A 20600-nucleotide genomic window follows, 5' to 3' on the forward strand; every position below is an offset into this window, starting at 1 on the left:
CTGGGGGTCCACAGACATCTAACATTTCCAAAGGGGTCCACACCTCCATTCGAAATTTTGTAGGGGTCTTCAAACAAAAAAGGTCAAAAACCACTAATTTATACCATTTGGAAGATGAGATATGAAGATTTCAGAAAATATAAAAAGTACTGTTTCTCAGAGATAGCAGCTGTTGTAAACATTAAGACCATATTGCAAAGACTACGTATATAAAAATTACTGTTTTGGTTAATTCTGATTATGGTCAATATTCTTGGATTTTCAGACATGGAGTTTCAAAAGATACTGGATCTCACCACTTAATCACTTCAACCTATCACTGTGTTTTTGGTATTGGTCAAGGACTAAAAGTACTCAACCCGGTATTATGATCACTTCCTCATTTCATGGTTCATCTTAATGTACATTTGTACAAAGAGCTCAGAGGTCATTTACTGTGTCTAGGAAATCATCTCTCAGGGTTCACGGATGTCAAATTCAGAAAAAATGTAATTTATACCATCACTTCAGAGCATGTAGTTATGAAGAAATAAGAGTACAACTTTTATAGTTATAACTTTTCCAGATAATAGATAAGAATGATTTGATGACAAGTGAAACATATATAAGCAGCAAAAAGCAAGTATTTAATTGCTAGAAGCAATTAAATCATTCCAAATCAGTGTAACTCCAAGTATTCACTTAGTTTTAAATAACAATTAAAAAAGAATTAAAATGTAAATAACTCTGGACAGTTATTGTTACTGTTTTACAGTATTAAGTTCAATAATTAAAACAGAATTTACACCACTTACAATAATTAGGTTGAATATCTACAATCTAATTAAATAAGAAATGAATGCACTCATGTGGACAGAAGTACAGATTAGCAAAATGTGAGCTCCCTCTACTGGTCACACAAGAGTAAAGTCTAAATACACTATAGATCACCATTCCATACCTTGGTCATCCTCTAGGTGCAGAGAATAATTTGGCTAATATTGTGTTAATCATATTAATTTCCAGTTGCTTTGAGCTTTAAAAACAAAACAGTTTTCACAAGATACCAATTCTATTCCTGGCAAGTTATTTTACATAAACTCAAAACTTGTCTGCTTTGCCTGCTGCTATGGAAATATCATTTGCTGAATGTTATCAGCATATTTAATACTATCCAAAAGGTCCTGGCCTTCAAGAATCACATAGTGAAGTCTGATTGAGAGCTCTGTTGCTTAGCCTGCCCATGCCCCAGGCAATGATGAGTTAAAAGTCACTTTCCAAATAAATAAATATATATATATAGTTAGTGGCTTTCTTGATCTGAGAGTTTTGAGCCATCCATGCTCTACCACTCTGGTTTGCAGCCGTGGCCGCTGGTATTTTAGGTGTAGCTACTCTGACAAAATAAATGGAATTTTCTTGTGATATCTCTGCATTCTCTGCCCTCCTGGCCCATCCCAAGCAGGCAAAGGTGCCTTACAGGCAAGAGATATGACACTAGTGAAGAACCTCATCACCAGTCAGTTACATATATTTCAACAAACTCCTGTTGAGCAGATGGGAGAACTTGAAGCAGCTACCTTGAAGCACTGAACCTCTTTATTTCTACCCTTTCAGGAGCTAGTGAAGACAGGGACTTTACTTGGGAGATGATGTGCCCAGGTGCTAGGATATCAAATGTGGAGAAACCTTCAACCTAACGGGCTGAGCACTATCATACCCAGTAGGGATGAGAAACAGATCTCTCTCAGATAGTAAGTCATTATCAGCATCTTGGAACACACATTTCTCCTCAGATTGGCCAGGCTTCTTATCTATGAAACCATGCAAGGTGTATGTAAAAGTCCTTCCCTATGAAATAGCAAAGGTATTCATGGATATCAATGTCCATCTCCATGGTACAGGGGCTGTCTCTTGTGTAAAAAAACAGTAACTTAGTAGGTAGAGGTATTGCAAAGAGGTCCATATATTGAAGGTAGCCCCAACCACCCCTCTGAGATGGGGAGAAATCAGTGAACTTTGTGAGCATGTTCTCCTTTGCGGTCAGCAATTTCTTTTGAGACATTTGCAGTTCCACACCTAAAATTTCCCAACACAGAAGACAAAATGTCTCTCCTTGCTCTCTGAAGTAGAACATTGGTATGACACTCAGAACCCACTGAAGTCAATCGGAGTTTTGCTGTTGATATTGATGGGGCCAGGATTTCACTCTACTTGAACTGGAACCACATTTTAGAATATCAGGTGTGTGAGAGTCCTAAGAACATACACAATCCTTTTGGGGAACAGTTTTGTGAAGAGGGATTCCTAGAGAAACCAAGTGACATAAGTGCTGAATCCCTCTGCATGTGCTTTCCACTCCATAGTGAGTGCTTCCACGTTTGCCACAACTGTGAAGCCCGTTCCCCCTGCTGTAAATTACCCTCAAGCTAAAACAAAAACATAACATTAGGCCCTTGCTCAAAAAAACCCAAAACCACCACACACACACCTCTCACTAATCATTATCACCTCATCTCTTTTGGGAGCGGAAGCCAAATAGAGAAGATTGTGGCAAAGCAACTTCTGACAATACCTTGAGTCCTCAGATTTCCTTCACATTGGCCAATCTAGTGGTAGGAGTGTGAGTGAGAGATTCCACCGGCATAATTTGCCAGCTTCTTGCTGATAATGGAAAGAATCAAGAGTCCACAAAGATTTTATCAGATCTCTCAACTGTCTTTGATACTGCTGATTATGAAATGTTGCTGGCATGGTTATGGTACCTATCGGTGGATGGATGGAGTATTTCTGGAGTGGATCCTGAAGTTAATGTTGAGTAATGGGTTCATCTATCCCAACAGCAGGCTTATAAGGGGAGCAAGAGGGCTCCAGTCAGTCTCTCCCTCCTATTCAGGATGTTTGTGAAGTAGTATGGGCTAAGGTGTCTTCATTATGCTGATAAACTACATCTTATGACTACTCTCAGAGCAGCAACTGAGGGCACTGTGCTGCTTCCCAGAGATCTCATAAAGAAGAAATAGCACAAAAGAAAAAAAAGACTATCAAAATCTTATCAAAAGCAACTTACTGCTACTAGAGGTATTTGTGTAGTCTAGATCCTGTCCGTTCCTTTTTCACACTGATGGAAGCAGGAATGTACCATGCACTGGTGAGGTGGTTCAATAGTTTTACAACTCTGAAGCTACAGGAGTTCTTGCCAGTCACTTGATGAAAGAACACAGCCTGGAATCTTAATCTATTTCAGTTTGTACCTTTAGGTGAATATAGATTTTTTTTTCACCAAAAGCTCAACCTCTATAGCACAAAGCAGAACCATGAACTATTTGGTTTGTTTTATTTTGCAGAAGTTATTATTTAAGCAGCACAAATGCAGCAAAGTTTTATACAACGTGAGATGCATTTCTAGATGCCACATCAGACAACAACTAAACAAGCTCTTTGGCAAACGTGCAGATGTGTTTATAAAAACAAATGAACAAACAGCCCCTCACCTGCACAAGTTCATTTAAGACCACAGCATCAAAACCTGAGAGATACTGCACATAATATCTCTGCATCACCGGTCCATATTTTCGCACATGAGCTCTGAGCTCTTCCATGTAGAATATCAGTTCAGCTATGTGCCTTAGGAAGCAAAAAAAAGGAAAAGTTTACAAATACAAAAACATACCCCTCTTGAAAGAAGTCAAGATAGAGCCCTTTCCACTAGAAACACTTGTTTACAAAGGATTTAGAACAGTATATTGGCCTTAAGCTTTCACTGTTTTCTTTTAAAAAAAATTATTTACTAGAGTCTTTCAGTGAGAAGCGAAAACCAAGAAAATATTGGTCTCGCCTTGTAGATCTGAGTTTCTGTAAGGAGGGACACCAAGAAGACAAAGGGTAAAAAACACAAGGCTCTAGCCCCAAAGGAACGTTTTTAGATCCAACTCTATTCTCTAAAGAAATCCTCCCTCTCCCACTAGCACCCCAATTGAAATGTCGGTATCATCTACTAATCAAATTGATTAATTCTGTGAAATATGACTTAAATAATAATTATAATGGAGAGGCTTTCATACTGGAAGTTCTACCTACTAAAAATAAATCAGTTTACAAGATCAAAGTCTCTTTATCTGCTGGATGCTCACTAGTCTGGAAACAGGCTATGCCTAGCAGTACCCACAACGAGTGATACTATACAAAGAACTAAGGAGCAGCACTATCTTAGGGCCTGTCTACACTTGAAACACTACATCGGCACAGTTGCAGCGCTGCAGATGCATTACCGGAGCACTTCAGTGTAGAGGCTCATTACAACAATGGGAGGGGTTCTCTGATGAGCGTAGTTAATTCACCTCCCCAAAAGGCAGTAGGTAAGTCTATGGGAAAATTCTTCTGTCAACCTAGCACTGTCTACCCCGGGGAAATTAGATCATCTTATCCAACACTCAGTCCGACTCCCACAAGTGATGGACCTGGGTAGACTTAATTTTTTAGCCTTAGACCTGGCCTTAGACTATGGCTCCCAGCATTGTCTGAAAACCATACCTGTTAATGTGCTAAACATCCACTTAATTTCAAATGAAGCTGTGAACTGATTGCCAGGTAGTTACTTGATAGATTTAATCCAGAGATTTTCTGTTCTACCCAAAAGGTAGTGATTTTTCTGGACACCCAACACGAGCTCAGTATACTTCTTTAATACATATGAAGAGTCACTCCGATAGGATATGAAGGCCTCTCCTCACACTTGGAGCTACAGAACAGAACAAAAACTCTGACCTGCAAAAGCCAGATGGCGAAGTACTAGAATTTTAAGGTCCTAGTCTAGAATTTTAACTAGACTAAACCTAGGTTATGGCACATGTGAATAAGATAAGCACAACATATGTTAATGGTAATATTTCTGGTTCTAGGAGAACTACTGTCCAGCCTGTAAATAAATGATGGTAGGGATTATCTAACAGCCACCTTATTGAGGGAACATTAGGAAATTCCCCACACTCCTGTCCACGGAAACAATCACTATGAACGGTTACCTAAAACAAGTAAATAACACAAAGATTTGAGAAAAGGAACGTGAGCCCATGCAGCACTGTATTTAATCTCCATCTAAGAGCTACCCAGCAAGGGATTTATGACAGGTTCTCCACTCCCCTCAGACCTGCATAGTGAAGGGTGACACACACAGTGGACAACATTCACAGAAAGGCCTCTGATGGCTCCTCAAACACTGAGCGCAAAGGGTTTTTGCATACCACAGATGGCACAGGGTTAAGTTGTACACACTAGGGTAATTTCTCCTAGGTAAGTTAATAAGTTTAAGGTGAATATCCTTCTTGGTATTAGTATTGAAGAGATCTGACAGCCAATATTGTTAGAAGTTTTCTTTTCATAAACCAAGCCTTTACATGTAGTTTTTCTAGTATTCCACAGACTCAGCATATAAGATTTGTTGAAGGAAAAATATTAGGATTAACAGCTAATGGGTGCCAGCATGGTGTTATTAGGATCAGATTTTATCTAGTTTTCTCTCTCTCAAAACCTATGGAACCAAGTGAATGGGATGTATCAGCTGACTCTCCCCAGTGGATGGAGAATAGATCACTGGTTGAATCACAGGGTTTCCTATTCTAATTGTAAAACACAGAAAGCTCGATCTTCACTGTTGTGAAGAGATTCATGGTTAGCTTGCTCTACTGATAGCAAACCTTCAAGGAATTTTCCAGTCAGTTTTTACTCTCATGGGAGAAGAGATTCGCAGAGATTAGCTAGTCCACTTGAAGACAAAGAAGTTCCTGGATTGGCTACTAAAGAGAGCTGGTGCTGTTCCCCCGAAGTCCATCAGAATCATTTCTTTATTCAGGTCTCCTGCTGCCACCTTGCTTGTTTATGTATGGCACTTTGTACAACTGGATTAGGGCTATCTGATTTAACACTAGTCACTTGAACTTCTCCATAGGATTGGGGTATTAGTAATTTTACAATGCAAGATAAATTTAGAGCTAATTTCTATCTATATAATTTTCTGTTACATTGCTTCAACAAAAAGTATAAGCAGCTGGTTTACACAAACCAAGGCTAGTCAAAATTTTTCCATCTGAACTGCTTCCAAGATCATTTGGGGTTTTGACTAAATTTTTAATGAAAAGCATCAGCTGTCTGCCCCAAGTTTTAAGTTTTCATCAAAAAGTTCCAGTTTTTGGCTAAAATTTCAGGGTTTAGTAGTTCAAAGAAAAGTTGAAATTTCCACTTTTCTGAACAGCCCTAATTCACACATACATCCACAATGATTCCTGCACAGATCATCTTACATTCAAATATATTTTCCCTGTTAATTCTGCATAAAGATTTAAAGTACCACACTAAATATTGTTAACCTACTTATCTATGAAGTCATCTGCACTCTTTTTAGGCATGTTATCTGCATGACGAAGAAGCCAAATAATTTCATCACGAGCAAAGGATAATGCCATAAATACAAAAAGTGCCTGGAAAAGGAAAAATATCAATTAGTTCCTAAAACAAACACCTTATATGTATAGATTTTACCTTTTTTAAAGTAGAATTTTTTCCAAGACATGTTAAAAATTAGCTTATTGTAAGAAGTTTGAAAGAAAATGTAATAGGCTACATACCCATCAAATATAACTACTGCAATTACCTTGGGACCTAACAAGCCTGGCTGATCGGACAGGACAGTAGCTAGTTCTTTCAGTGCAGACCGTAAAAACTTGCGTCTTTCTCTATGCATTGATCCACTGTATTAAAAAAACAAAGATTGAAATTCATCAATCATCAATATCTACTCTGAGTCACTATAAAAATGGGTTGGGGGAAGATTTTTATTTTTAAATTAAATGTTTTGGTCTTAATATTTACAGTTCATATTTCACCAACGTCAAAGAAAATTCAGTAATTGAAAGAACAAGGGTCAGACTAAAAATGTCACCTCCATTACTAATACTTTAAATCACTAAGAAGTTTAATAATCTATCCTTCACAACTCACTTTTCAATTTGTATTGCACTCAGGTTTCTAGCCAGTTACTTTGAGTTTTCACGCATTAGCATAACAATGCTATAGCGTGGAGATTTCAAAAAATGCTGGGGGAACGCGTAAATTAAAAAAATTGTCCCTTGGAAATTTGAACATTTATTTTGTTAAATAAACCTAAATTTGGGGCATAAACTACCTGGTTTCCTTGATGATGTATCATTTATAAAGCCTTACATCCCCACTGAATTTTGTCAACAGAAAAGTAGCAGGAAATTATTTTCAGGTATTTTGTGTCTTAAAATGAAAAAAAAAAAAAAGAGTTGAGTTTTTAGAAGTCTAATTTGCCTTTAAAAGCCAAACCTGTAGATGGCTATTAGGGTAACCAGTGTACGGGTCTTAAGTATGATATGCTCCCATGTATCTGAATGCCATGGGGAACACTGAATTTTTGGCTAACCTAGGGGTTCAGATAAATGGAAGTGTTATTTTGAGGTAGATTTTAGCTGCAGACTGCAGAAAAGGTCAAAGCACAGCTAGGAGTGGAAGGCTCAAAGAATCATTTGGGGCGCTGCTTCACTCAATTGGCTTCTGTTGTTGCCCTTCTAGGCTATGAGACAATGGCAGCACTCTGTCCTTCCCCCCATGTACCCCACCTGCTCTGTGACTGTCTGGGTCCTCAGGCTGCCTCTGACCATCTGTGGCTGGACATGGACCCACAGAGACCCCATCTGCTCTGTTCTTAGGAGGGGTGTCCCTGGTTGTTTTGGTAGGGTTTCATGGAGCATTCCTCAAAGAGAGGAGGAGGGTATAAAATAAGACCTATACATTATCTCTTCTCCTCTGTCTACTCACAGCAGCAAGACTGTTTCAAAGACAAAGAACCATCACTGAACTAGAGGGGAATGGTCTTTCCAGGTAGTATGGACTGCTGAAAGTTTTGGGTGAGAAAAATTCTTTTGCTTTCAAATATTATTTAGATTAGTAACATTTAGGAAATAGCCTGCGTGTTTTATCTTTTGTAACCAATTCTGACTTTTATTCCTTTACCACTTCTCACTTAAAATCTTTCTCTAGTTAATAAACTTCTTTTATTCGTTTATCTAAACCAGTATGTTTTGATTTAAGAGTTTGGAGAATCTCTACTCAGGTTAAAAAGGCTCGTGCATATTCACTCCCTTTGATGAAATGATGGACTTTTAATCATACTCTGTTCGGGGCTAAAGGGGTCCTGAGCAGTGCAAGATGCACATTCCTGGTGTGCAAGGCTGTTGCCTTGTTCTTGACTAGCTAGGAGAACATTGATGCAACTCTGCTAGGAGTGACTTTCCATGCTAATGGCTGTGTGTGAGCAGAGCCTGGAGAGGCTGCTCGTCACTAGCAGAGCAGTGTAAAAGGCACCCGGGGCTACAGAGTAGAGGGGACAGTGGTTCAACAGTCCAGATTATACCCTGGGAAATGTCACAGCAGTACCAGGGCAACTGCCTTACAGAAGTCTAAGTATATTACAGGAACACTATTACCTTATCAACCAAACTTGAAATCTCTTTAAAAAAATCATCTAGTTAGTTTATGTCCAAGCTGATTAGCATTTATTATATTACCCTTTTAATTTTTTTTTTATTAATCAGGTCCTGTATCAACCACTCCATTATCTTGCTTGGGATCAATGTCAGGCTGACAATTACAGAGGTCATCCTGTTTACTCTTTTTAAATACTGGCACAACATTGCTTTCTTCTAGTCTTCTGAAACATCCCCAGTTCTCCAAGGCTTAATGAAAATCAACATTAACAGTCCAGTGAACTTCTCAGCCAGCTTTTTAAAAAAAGCTCTTGGATGCAAGTTGCCTAGAGCTGATGCTACTTTAGTAGCTGTTGTTTAACCTTTTCCTAAGATACTAGTGAAATGGAAAGAGTGTTATGATGAGACTACCTCATCTTCCCCACCCCACAAATACAGGACAGAAATATTTAACATCTGTGTTTTTTGTAGCATTAGTAATAATTTTACCATTTCTATCTAGTAATAGACTAATACTATTGCTAGGATTATTTTTGTTCCTAATATACTTTAACTACTTTTTGTCCTTAACTCTACTGGCCACAGATTGCTCCTGGTTCATAAGAACGGCCATATTGGGTCAGACCAAAGGTCCATCAAGCCCAGTATCCTGTCCTCTGACAGTTGCCAATGGCAGGTGACCTAAAGGGAAAGAACAGACAGGGCATGGATCACTTGATGATAACCTGTCACCCAATCCCAGCTTCTGGCAAACAGAGGCTAGGGACACCATTCCTGCCAATCCTGGCTAATAGCCATTGATGACCTATCTTCCATGAACCTATCTAGCTCCCTTTTGAACCCCGCTATAGTATTGGCCTTCACAACACCCTCTAGCAAGGAGTTCCAGAGGTTGACAGCGCGATGCATGAAAAAATACTTTCTTGTGTTTGTTTTAAACCTGCTACCTATTAATTTCATTTGGTGGCCCCTTGTTCTTATATTGCGAGAAGGAGTAAATAACACTTCCTTATTTACTTTCTCCGTACCACCCATGATTTTATAGACCTCTACCATATCCCACCTTAGTCGCCTCTTTTCTAATCTGAAAAGTCCCAGTTTTACTAATCTCTCCTCAGACGGAAGCCATTCTATACCCCTAATAATTTTGGTTGCCCTTTTCTGAACCTTTTCCCAATTCCAATATACCTTTTTAGAGATGGGGCGACCACATCTGCATGCTGTATTCAAGGTGTGAGCGTACCACGGATTTATATAAAGGCAATATGATATTTTCTGTCTCATTATCTATCCCTTTCTTGATGATTCCCAACATTCTGTTCGCTTTTTTGACTGCCACTGAACATTGAGTGGATGATTTCAGAGAACTATAATTGCTTTGCTTCTCTGATCAGTTTTCTACAGTTCCTACCTTCTGATTTATATTCATTACTATCAACTTCACCTTTCTTCCGTGTGTGTGTGTGTGTGTCTCTCTCTCTCTCTCTCTCTCTCTCACACACACACACACGTTTGTTTTATAGCTGCCTTCATTTCTGCTCTAAACCACATTTTTTAACCAATATGGCTTTCCTCCTGAATTCTGGCTTTTTGGGTATCTACGAAAGTGTTCTTAAAAATACCTAATTCCTTCAGGCAGAGCTATGCAGTGCAAACAGGTTGGGGTGCACTGGAGAGTTGGACCCCCCTGGCCAAGCTAGGGGGTGCTGTACCTGTCTCCAGACACCCCCGCCTCTCTCACCTCCACTACCATCCATCCACATTTATTCGCCTCCCCATATGACCTCAACACCCCCCTCCCTATATTCCCCAACACCTCTCCTTTCTCAGAAAGCATTCACATATAACATTTTCCCCCAAATACTTTGCTTATATTCCCCCAAAACAAAACTGCCACCCATGACTCAAATTACAGTAACTCCAAGGCAAATCCTTTTCTTTTAGGTGAGGGCTTGTGATTAATTTATCTTTAGATGTGTTAACTAAAGGGTGACTTCACAGCAACCAAGAGGTCTGTGATGCTTTTGGGATGAGAGGGAGGGAGGGGAGCTGCAACTCTGGAACCCAAATTTGAATCACTAATGCGATCATGAGCCACCATGAGGCATATCAAATTTCACAGCAATCTGAGTAGCCATTTGGATTTTAGAGCACTTACAAAAGTGTAGTTTAAAACATAAAATCGTGGGAATGGAAACCATCTAGCTATTTTTTGGTATTGATGTATGTGTATTGCAAAAAAATATACATTTTCTTAAATACAGTTTTCCATTTGGATCCCTCAAATACAGAATGGGTGTCATGCACTACCTTGGGTAAAACATTATAGATTGAGACTATTTTGACCCACATCACATCTCTAGCACGAGGCAAAAAATAAATAAATAAAATAAATAAATAAAAATTTAAATGGCTAGTATTTTCCAGGGGTTATATCTTCAGAACTCCTGGCTCAAATGACTCCAAATTTGGATCACAAACTTTACCTTGCACCTCCTGAGATGCACCAAATTTCAAAGAAATCCAACTAAACATGTCAGTTTTAAAGGACTTAGAAAGGTCCATCTCCGAACACGGTCATGACGCAACTTTAACTGTAGTGGTGCTCCTGTGCCACTGTTAAGTGTTTACACAGCTACAACTATTCAAAAATTAAAGTTTCACATTCCATGTTTTATTTACAATAGTTTTACTCTTGAAGAAGCTTGATGGAATAGTGAATGCAAAGATATTTTGATCTGATATAATATGAAGGAGAAAAACTCAATTCCCATAACTGATTTTGAATTTAGGAAAACTTCATGCACAAAAATGTCAATTCAAAGACTTTGTTCAAGTAAGGGGTTGGTTTGTTTGTTTTTAAAACAGCAGTAAACAAGAACATACCTCTCTCAAGCAGGAAAAAGAAAACAAAGCTAAGAACAATAAGCTTAGTAAGACAAGGATAGCTCAGTATAAAGTTCCATTTAAATGCACTCATGATATAAAAAAAATTCCAGTTAACATTGTTGGTTTTAAGCTTTTTACAAAAGTAAGCAGTACTCAAATCTGAAAAATCACAGTATGCTGTGGTTTTCTACAAGATACTTACGCATGTGATACAGCGGCTTCTTTGCACTCTCTTATGTCATTAATCCGTTTGTTGTAGCTGCAAGAAAAACAGTAGTAAAATGTCAACAAGTATTGGTAACAGCCTTAGCAATAGCTAGGGCCCTATACTTTCTGTAGTTCCACAGCAAAGGGAATTTGTCTTTAGCAAACAGCCCATGTTGCCCAAGGACTACCTTGCTCTGGTTAATGAGATGAGCCACTGGACAGTAACAGGAAACACCCATCCTTGATCGACATTTCAGTTTTCTGTGTTTTTACATATATTATATGTATTCTTTAGCCTTATTTGAGAGACCTTTAAAAATCATTAAAATGTATTGTGATGCTTCCTTCCTCACTGTGAAATACTGAATTTCAATATTTTAATGGCTGATATTGCAAAACCTGTTGCAGACAGCTGTAGCTTGCAAATAACTAAGATTCCTCATCCTCCATACCTTCCCCCCACACCACCAGAATCCCTCCTGTTTATCAGCATGGATAGGGCACAGTGATCATGACCCTCTGACACCTTTTGAAAACCCACAGAATACAGTTACATTAACTCTTGCTGCTTGACAGATCAGCTGCCAAATCATGTCTGAACTGACATGAAATAAAGAAGGCAATACTCAGAATAAGAATCCGTCAGTTCATGCACTGAGAAGAAGCAGTCTATGGTTTAAGCTAAGGCTATGGCTATACTACAGAGCTTACAGCAGCACCAATGCTATTGCAGACACTTCCAATGAGAGAGAGATCTCCTGTTGACTTAATTACTCCTATGAGCAGCAGTAGCTACATCGGCGGCAGCTTTCCCACCACCGACATAGTACTGTCTACACCAGCACCTAGGTCAGTGTAATGTAGGTTGCTAATGGAGGTTGCTAATGGGGTGGCATATTCACACTTCTGAGCAAAATAGCTTATACCGACCTGAGCTATAATGTGTACGTAGCCTAAATGTTGTCAATACTGAAAATCTGCATGCAGAACTTTCATCCAGCAGGTAGATGCATAATTCTCTAATCAACTGTTCAAGCAATGGTACATTTAAACAAAATCCTGGAACACACTATGTAATTTTGATCCAGCCCTCTACAGATGTATGTACAAGGACTAAAAGCATTCCAAAAACAAGTGCTCAATTTAGGAACTAAAGCCCAGTTTGGGATGGGGGGGCTTGTTTTGTTTTTGCATTTCTAGTATCTCTGAAAGATGAGTACCTATGGCAAAAAACTTATCTAACAAATTATCAAATAATATATACAAAAATCTATGTGTGTGTGTATGTGTGTATAAAATAGGTTTTCAGTAAGTGCCAATTTTTTAGATAAAATCTCTACATTTCATTGTATTTTCAGTACTACTTAACATGATCTTAAGATACATGTAACATTCTAAACAGTGAGGGATTAGAAAAATACATTCAGAAAAAAAGGAAAACGTTTCTATTTTAGACCTTCCAACCATGCAACAGCTCACCTTTGCAAAACTGTCATGAAAACTTACAAGCTCCGGACATAAAATTTGTTAATCTTTTTCCATAATGGTGATAATGAAACAGCCATGAGAATTTATCCTCCTACTTCCCCTCCAACAGTATTTCCATATTGTAAAACTATTAATCAAAGCTGTTACATAATTCTCATACTGACAGACAAATTGTTATTCTAGCCCTGTGCTAACTCCATTATCAGCAATGAAGACAGTTTGCTAACACAATACATTCATGAAAATACCATACCCTCTTATGTTCACAAACAAGTCTTCTGCAGCTTTGTGAATATGGAAAACTTCATCTCGAAATAGAGACAGGCAAGAACTGCTTTGAAGAGCGAGTTTCCAAAGGTTCAATGCTGTAACATCACTATTCAGGATTCCATGGCACAAAATAAACCCAACTTCAAAAGAAAATTCAAGATGGATGTAAAATATCACAGAGCAGAAATACAAAGACAACATGAGAACCTGAACTACTGAATGGACTACTGTGGCCAATTGCCAAACCAATAGTTTTTAATATATTGATTTCATGTATAGGTTTCAGAGTAGTAGCCGCGTTAGTCTGTATCCGCAAAGAGAACAGGAGTACTTGTGGCATCTTAGAGACTAACAAATTTATTTGAGCATAAGCTTTCACGGGCTACAGCCCACTTCATCGGCTGCACAGAATGCAACATACAGTAAGAAGATTGTATATATATATATATATATATACACACATACAGAGAACACGAAAAGGTGGAGGACATAAAATCACGAAAAAATGAGCTCATTTTTTTCTCCTGCTGATAATAGCTCATCTTAATTGATTAACCTCTTACTCCACCTTTTCGTGTTCTCTGTATGTCTGTGTGTATGTGTATGTATACCTATCTATCTATATCTTCTTACTAAGGTGCGACAAGTACTCCTGTTCTGATTTTATGTATAGTTGTATATGTGACACGGTCTACCCAGGTGTCAGCTCAGGACTGGGCTGCAGGCTAATTCACAGATATGCTGAAAGAAATCAAAGGAGGAATGTCAAAAGGTATTGTAGTGTAATCAGGTCAATTAACTTGTGTAAACAGTTTAGTTCAAAAGAAATGTTAACAATATTGTCTTCACTTATCTATAACCTGTTGATTTCTATTGTATTACATTATGTATACTCATGTAACTAATTAACCCTAGATCAAAAGCGTATATTAGTGTTAAGATGAAAATGTACTAAACTAATGAAGGATTGTTGTTTGCTATTACTAACATTTCCATTTATGTATAACCCTGTAACTAAAGTTACTGCTCAAAGAAACCTTGTGAAATGTTAATGAAGGACTTAATGGCTGTAACAGGAAATGCTAATTTCAAAGCAAGGAGCCAGGCAGTGAGTAGAAACACTTGTCAGAGAGTGTTATCTGAGGAAAGAAAATACAAATACTGATTCAGAGGAATGATTCTTCATCTCTGGACTGCTTGGATTCCAAAAGAGTAGAATATCTGGACAAGAAGAGATCCCCAGAGTTATTCTGGGTAACCCTGAAAGACTTTTGGAAAACTAACAGATCACTACATCTCTGATATCATTTTGGATTTACAAACTTGGTCTCACCTTTTAATGTATTTTGCCTGCTTTAAACTATCAGTAACTCATTTCTTTTCTTAGCTAATAAATTTTGAATTAGTTTACTAGAGAACTGGCTGCCAGCATTGTCTTTGATATGACATCCAGAGTACCAAACTGATCTGGGGTAAGCGATTGATCCTCTGGGATTGGAGTAACCTAATGTGATGTGATTTGTGGTTTATGTGACCATTATTCACTAAATCCAGTTTGTCTGGGTGGCAAGATGGGTAGGAGAGCTTATGGGGACTGTCTGTGTCTCCATGGTAAGACTGATATAGTGCTCAAGGAGTTCACATTTGTTACTGGTTTGGTGAAATCTAATTATAGAATATACCACCAGTTTGGGGTGTCGGCCCTGTTTTCTGACAGTCTGACCTGAAATTGGCACTCTCAGTTGCGAGCCACTCTAGATAGCATAACAGTATACGCACCTTATTTTCTAATATAGCAACGAATGACCAAAATGTCATTGGTATGAATTAGTTAATGGCACTGCTTAAATTATCACTAATAAAAATAACTCAAAAACAAATGTACAGTCACAAAATATATGCTACAAACTAATTTTTAAAAAACATACAAAAGCATGATATACTGTTACTGTATAAATTAAAGGATCTATAGGGTCTAGTCAAGCCACATTCTACAGAATATAATTGCTTTAGTACAGCATTCTGAAAACAGGCACTTTATAGAAGTAAAACAACTTAAAAAAGCACACTCTCTTAAAGTTGTACTTACAAATAATCCATTTTTCCATTGCATCTAGAGAGAGGTATTCACATGGCATCTATTGGAAAGAATAATTTGTAATAAACTAATAATACATAGTAAAAAAAAATTTCTAATGAATACATTTTTACAGAATATAGCTTTTTACACAAAAGCAACAACTTAATAAGGTTTGTCCTCACAAAGCCTGTCAGGACATATTACCCTAATATCAAGAACAAAGAAGATTGCTTATGTTTACTAAATTGCTTTTAATTTAGCTGATGCTTAAGCATCAATAAAGTCTTACATATTTTACAGAGACTGAACTCTTTTCAGGTACAAAAAAGCCTACTGAGTTTAAAATCAGTTTCTAATTCCTGGTAAGTGTGACATACACTTTTGTCTCAAGTCTCTTGAGCAAAATGATAAACAATTGTCAGTTTTTTATAATCTCAAAAAAACCCAACCCCACATTAGCATTTAGGAAATTAAATTTCCAGCGCACAAGGTAACATGGAAAATTAAACAAACCAATGCAGAACCTTTTATAAGGATATCTAACTAATATTTCTTAGTTAAGATTTTCAAAAGTGACTAGTAACTTTGGGTGACTATTTCTGAGTGCCCAACTTGACACCTAGAAGGGGGCTGATTTTTTTACAAAGTGCTAAATGTGCACCCGAAAACAGAGGCATCCGAAGTCACGGCTCACTTTTGAAAAAATCTTGAGTCAGATGTTCCGTCTGTTTCCCTATCAACACCCTAGACAGGATATAAAAATTCTATCCCCTGCCCTCCCCACCCAATAAAATGCACAATATTTTCCTTCAGAGAAAAATTACCAAGAACTGGGGACAGAAGTAACGTTACGACAAAGGATGTCTTACAATTAAATAGGTAATTAATTCCATTCTGCACTGCAGGTGTAAATACTTAAGTGTAACCAAAGTGATTATTAGCTCAAAAATGGCCTAGAAAAGCTAAATTCTAGACAGCGAATTAAACAGTTTAATCCAATAATATGTAATCCTATATTAAATATTATACAATTAAATTATTTCACAGAAAAACTCATTTAATACTACTGTATTACTCAAGGTAAAATGTCATACTGTGTCCGACTGTGCAGGATTAAGCATTGTACTCGGGGCACTGATGAGGCTCAATAGTTGTGCATTCCGCCACTGGTCAGCTGACAGATTTCTTCGGGGATAGACCATCTGGAGTGAAATTAGAGCATCTGAAAGGGACTAGGAAGTAAAAAAAACAATATTTAGTTAGAAGAACTCTGCAAGACCAAATGCTTTGTTTAATTTAGCAAATATCTAAGATATGTACTTCATTGTATGTCTTCTTGTACAGTAATAATATCTAGACATTGTTAGAAACTGTTCTACTTTATTAGTACAGTATTCTCTTTTAATAGCAACCAGCCAAATACTTGCTATTTTCAGCAGCTTGAACAGCTAATGACAATGGCAACCACCATGAAATAATTGCTATTTTGAGCAGCTTAAACAGCTAATGTCTGATGCTGGCCTGGATGTAACCTTGCATAATAACTAACTAATCACTAACCACTTGGTATTTTACATCCATTCTTGCAATAATCACAATTGTCTACTAAAATATTTGAGGCTAAACACTACACTAAACCCTAAAGCCAGTTTCTGCTCACACAGAAGAAATGAGGTACTGGTTTTTTAATAATGGAAAACTAGAAAACTGTTTTAAAAATACAAGGAATTTGGGTAGATGACATTAAAATAAAATGAAAAGACAAGGGCAGAGGATTTTTATTTTACATACATGAGTGAACAAAAATAAAATTGGATTTATCAAGTTTTTCATTAGTTCACCTAAGCAGCCAGTTACTCTGGTCCTGCCAGCCAATTCTCCCCTATAGATTAAGCTCACTTTTTCCATCTCATCTAAAAATTCTATAGGGCTGGGTCTTACTGTGTTGATGTATGAAGGCAGCACACTGGAGTACTCAACCTGAATGGGGTCTCTCGGCTACCATACTACAAATGAACAGTAAGTTGTATCTCTGTTACACAGTCAAAAAGCTTAACCAGTTTTGGTTTAGTTTTTTTCCTGGAAGGCAGAGGGGTGGTTTGGCGAAGTTTATAAATTGTCTCACTCTATTTATATATCTGCTAAATCAACAATTTAATTCCCTAGAGATTTTTTTTTTAAAAATAGTAGTCTTATAACCTGTAAATTTGCTTTCACACACATGCTTCTTTCAACCAGCAATGATTATGAACCTGTGAAAAGTATTCAAACATACCTTGCTGTGAGGTACAAATTCCTCCATCATCTTCTTTAAAGGATTCTCATAATCCACAATCATCTGGCCAAGACGTGGATATTCTCTATCACTGAAAAGCACAACAAATAATTTACCCTGCTGTAGACAAAATCATGTAAAAAAATAAAAAAATTTTAAAAATACACAATGGATTTTTACCTTGCTCCATGCGTCATTTCATGAGCATAATTGTACAATCCAATGATTGCCTTCCTTTCCTCAATTCGAGACAGCAGTATCATTAGTGTTGTGTAGGTTATAATCAAATCTAGGTAGTTCTTTGTTAAATCAAAGTTTACAGTCTAGAGATAAAGTACAAATGGGTACAGGGTTTTTTCCATTCTGAAGACCTTCAGTAGCAAAAATATTATTATACACATACATGCTCCAGTGAAAAAACCTAAATCATACTCAAGTATTATTAGCACTTAATTCTAGTGGTTTTTTTATGCCAAAAGTGTAGGTCTTATTTTTCTTCAACGCTTATGAACAAGCTTAATTCAAGCACTTAAATCAGTGGGACAACTCAAAATGCTTGAAGATAAGCATATACATCTTTGCAGCATCAGGGTGTTAGTGAGTACCTGTTATATTCTGTGTAAGGAATGAAAAAAAACCTGGAAAATAATTTTGCTCTGAAATTACAAAACAATCAATCAAAATGTGAATGTGTTTTGCCTTACATTCTATAAACTTTATTGTATTTTAAAAGTTGGCCTGCAAAGGACAAAAATTTGGCTTCTACCACCATTTTGAATCCTAATGACATATAAAGATCCCCTGAAAGGGTTCATCTGTGCTTTTTTGTTACATTATAAATCCAAGTTTGCCAGTCCTAAAAGACTAATGACTACTGAACCAGTGAAATGACAACATTATAAGTGTCAAGAATGAAAGCCAAAATTAAGGACAGCCATACTGGGTCAGACCAATGGTCCATCTAGCCCAGTGTCCTGCCTTCTGACAGCAATCCGTGCCCAATGCTTCAGAGGGAATGAACAGAACATGCAATTTTACCTGAGACATCCCCTGTTGTCTAGTCCCAGCTTCTGACAGCTGGCCGTTTAGGGACACCCAGAATATGGGTTTGTGTCCCTGACCTAACAGCCATCAATGGACCTATCCTCCATTAACTTCTCTCATTCTTTTTTTAATCCAGTTATACTTCGGGCATTCACAACACATCGTGGCAATGAGTTCCACAGGCTGAATGTGCGTTGTGTGAAGAAGTACCTCTAAGTTTGTTTTAAACCTGCTGCCTCTTAATTTTAATCAAGTGACCCCTAGGTCTTGTGTTGTGTGAAGGGGTAAATATACTCCCCTATTCACTTTCTCCATAACATTCATTATTTTATAGGCCTCTATCATGCCCCCCCCCCAACAGTCTACATTCCAAGCTGAACAGTCCCACTCTTTTTAATTTGTCCATAATGCTAATAATTTTGCTGACCTTTTCTAATTGTAATATATCTTTTTTGAGATGAGGCAACCAGAAAAGCATGCAGTATTCAAGGTGTGGGCGTACCATAGATTGATATAGTGACATGATATTTTTGACTTATTACCTACCTTAATGGTTCCTAATATTGTTAGCTTTTTTGACCGCTGCTGCACATTGAGCAGACATTTACAGAAAACTATCCACGATGACGTCAAGATTTCTTTATTGAGTGGTAACAGCTAATTTAGTGCCATCATTTTCTATGTATAGTTGGGATTCTTTTTTCCAGTGTGCATTACTTTGCACTTATCAACACTGAGTATCATCTCCCATTTTGTTCCCCATCGATCCAGTTTTGTGAGATCCCTTGGTAACTCTTCACAGTCAACTTTGGATTTAATTATCTTATCTTGAGTAATGTTGTATCATCTGGAAATTTTGCCATCTCACTATTCACCCTCTCTTCCACATCTTTTTAAGAATATGTTGATCAGAGCAGGTACCACTGCAGACCCTTGAGAGACCAAGCTATTTCTGCTCACCACCGTGAAAACTGATCATGTATATTCCTACCCTTTGCTTCCTATCTTTTAATAATTTACTGATCCATGAGAGGACGCTCCAGCGTATTCCATGACTGCTTACTTTGCTTAAGAGCCTTTGGTGAGGGACTTTGTCAAAGGCTTTCTGAAAGTCCAAGTAGACTATACTCACTGGATCACCCTTGTTCTCATGCTGGTTGACAACCTCAAATAATTCTAATTGATTGGTGAGGCAGAAGCCAAAAGGAAAAGTTGTAAGGGAAATGGATTTTCTTTTTTAGCTTTTTCTACACTGGAATTTTAGCCACTAGTGTAGCTGCACTGGTGTATATAAAGGAAAGAGAAAAAGAAAAATGAAACACCATGTGACACCAGAAATATTTCTGTTTTCTGAGGATCAAGCAGCTCCAAGCATTCACCTGACAATAATTAATCAAGCAGACAATAAACTTGTAGAATCAGTGCGACAAGAGATATGTAGCTGTGTATCATTAGTGGCTGACAATGCTGTAGCCATTGATCAAAAGTGGTTTTGTTAAAAAGTAAGCTGGTCTTTAATGCCTTGGTAGTTAAGTTGTGGGCATAATAAAGATCCACAATTTAAAATAAAATTAGCCTGACTAGGTCATACACAAGCCTACAGTCACAAAACCATGCTATAAATATGTAACAAATTTTTTTGTTAGTATATCAATTTTCTAGCTTGTGACTATTCTAAAGCATATTAAAATTCTGAAAAGTTATAAAAAGAAAAGGAATACTTGTGGCACCTTAGAGACTAAAAATTTATTCGAACATAAGCTTTCGTGAGCTACAGCTCACTTCATAATGACCAATGAGGAGACAAGATACTTTCAAAGCTGGAGGGGGGGAAAAACAAAGGGTCTGTCTGGGTAATGCTTTT

At 37.5% G+C, this 20600-nt stretch overlaps 1 protein-coding gene across 4 annotated transcripts in view; it reads right to left on the reverse strand.

The window, feature by feature from the left end:
* The window catches only part of NCKAP1 (NCK associated protein 1), a 112607-nt gene that overhangs the window by 52786 nt on the left and 39221 nt on the right, over positions 1-20600 (reverse strand). For all 4 annotated transcript variants that reach the window (XM_073306096.1, XM_073306095.1, XM_073306094.1 and 1 more), the window contains 9 exons: positions 17873-18015; positions 17693-17783; positions 16512-16649; positions 15427-15475; positions 13321-13477; positions 11575-11631; positions 6629-6725; positions 6349-6455; positions 3474-3606 (listed from right to left, as the gene is read on the reverse strand). In XM_073306096.1, the coding sequence (XP_073162197.1) occupies positions 3474-3606; positions 6349-6455; positions 6629-6725; positions 11575-11631; positions 13321-13477; positions 15427-15475; positions 16512-16649; positions 17693-17783; positions 17873-18015 (972 nt within the window). The remainder of the gene's footprint in view (positions 1-3473; positions 3607-6348; positions 6456-6628; positions 6726-11574; positions 11632-13320; positions 13478-15426; positions 15476-16511; positions 16650-17692; positions 17784-17872; positions 18016-20600) is intronic.

This window comes from Lepidochelys kempii, chromosome 11 (assembly GCF_965140265.1).
Source record: "Lepidochelys kempii isolate rLepKem1 chromosome 11, rLepKem1.hap2, whole genome shotgun sequence".
NCBI classification, from domain to species: Eukaryota; Metazoa; Chordata; order Testudines; family Cheloniidae; genus Lepidochelys; species Lepidochelys kempii.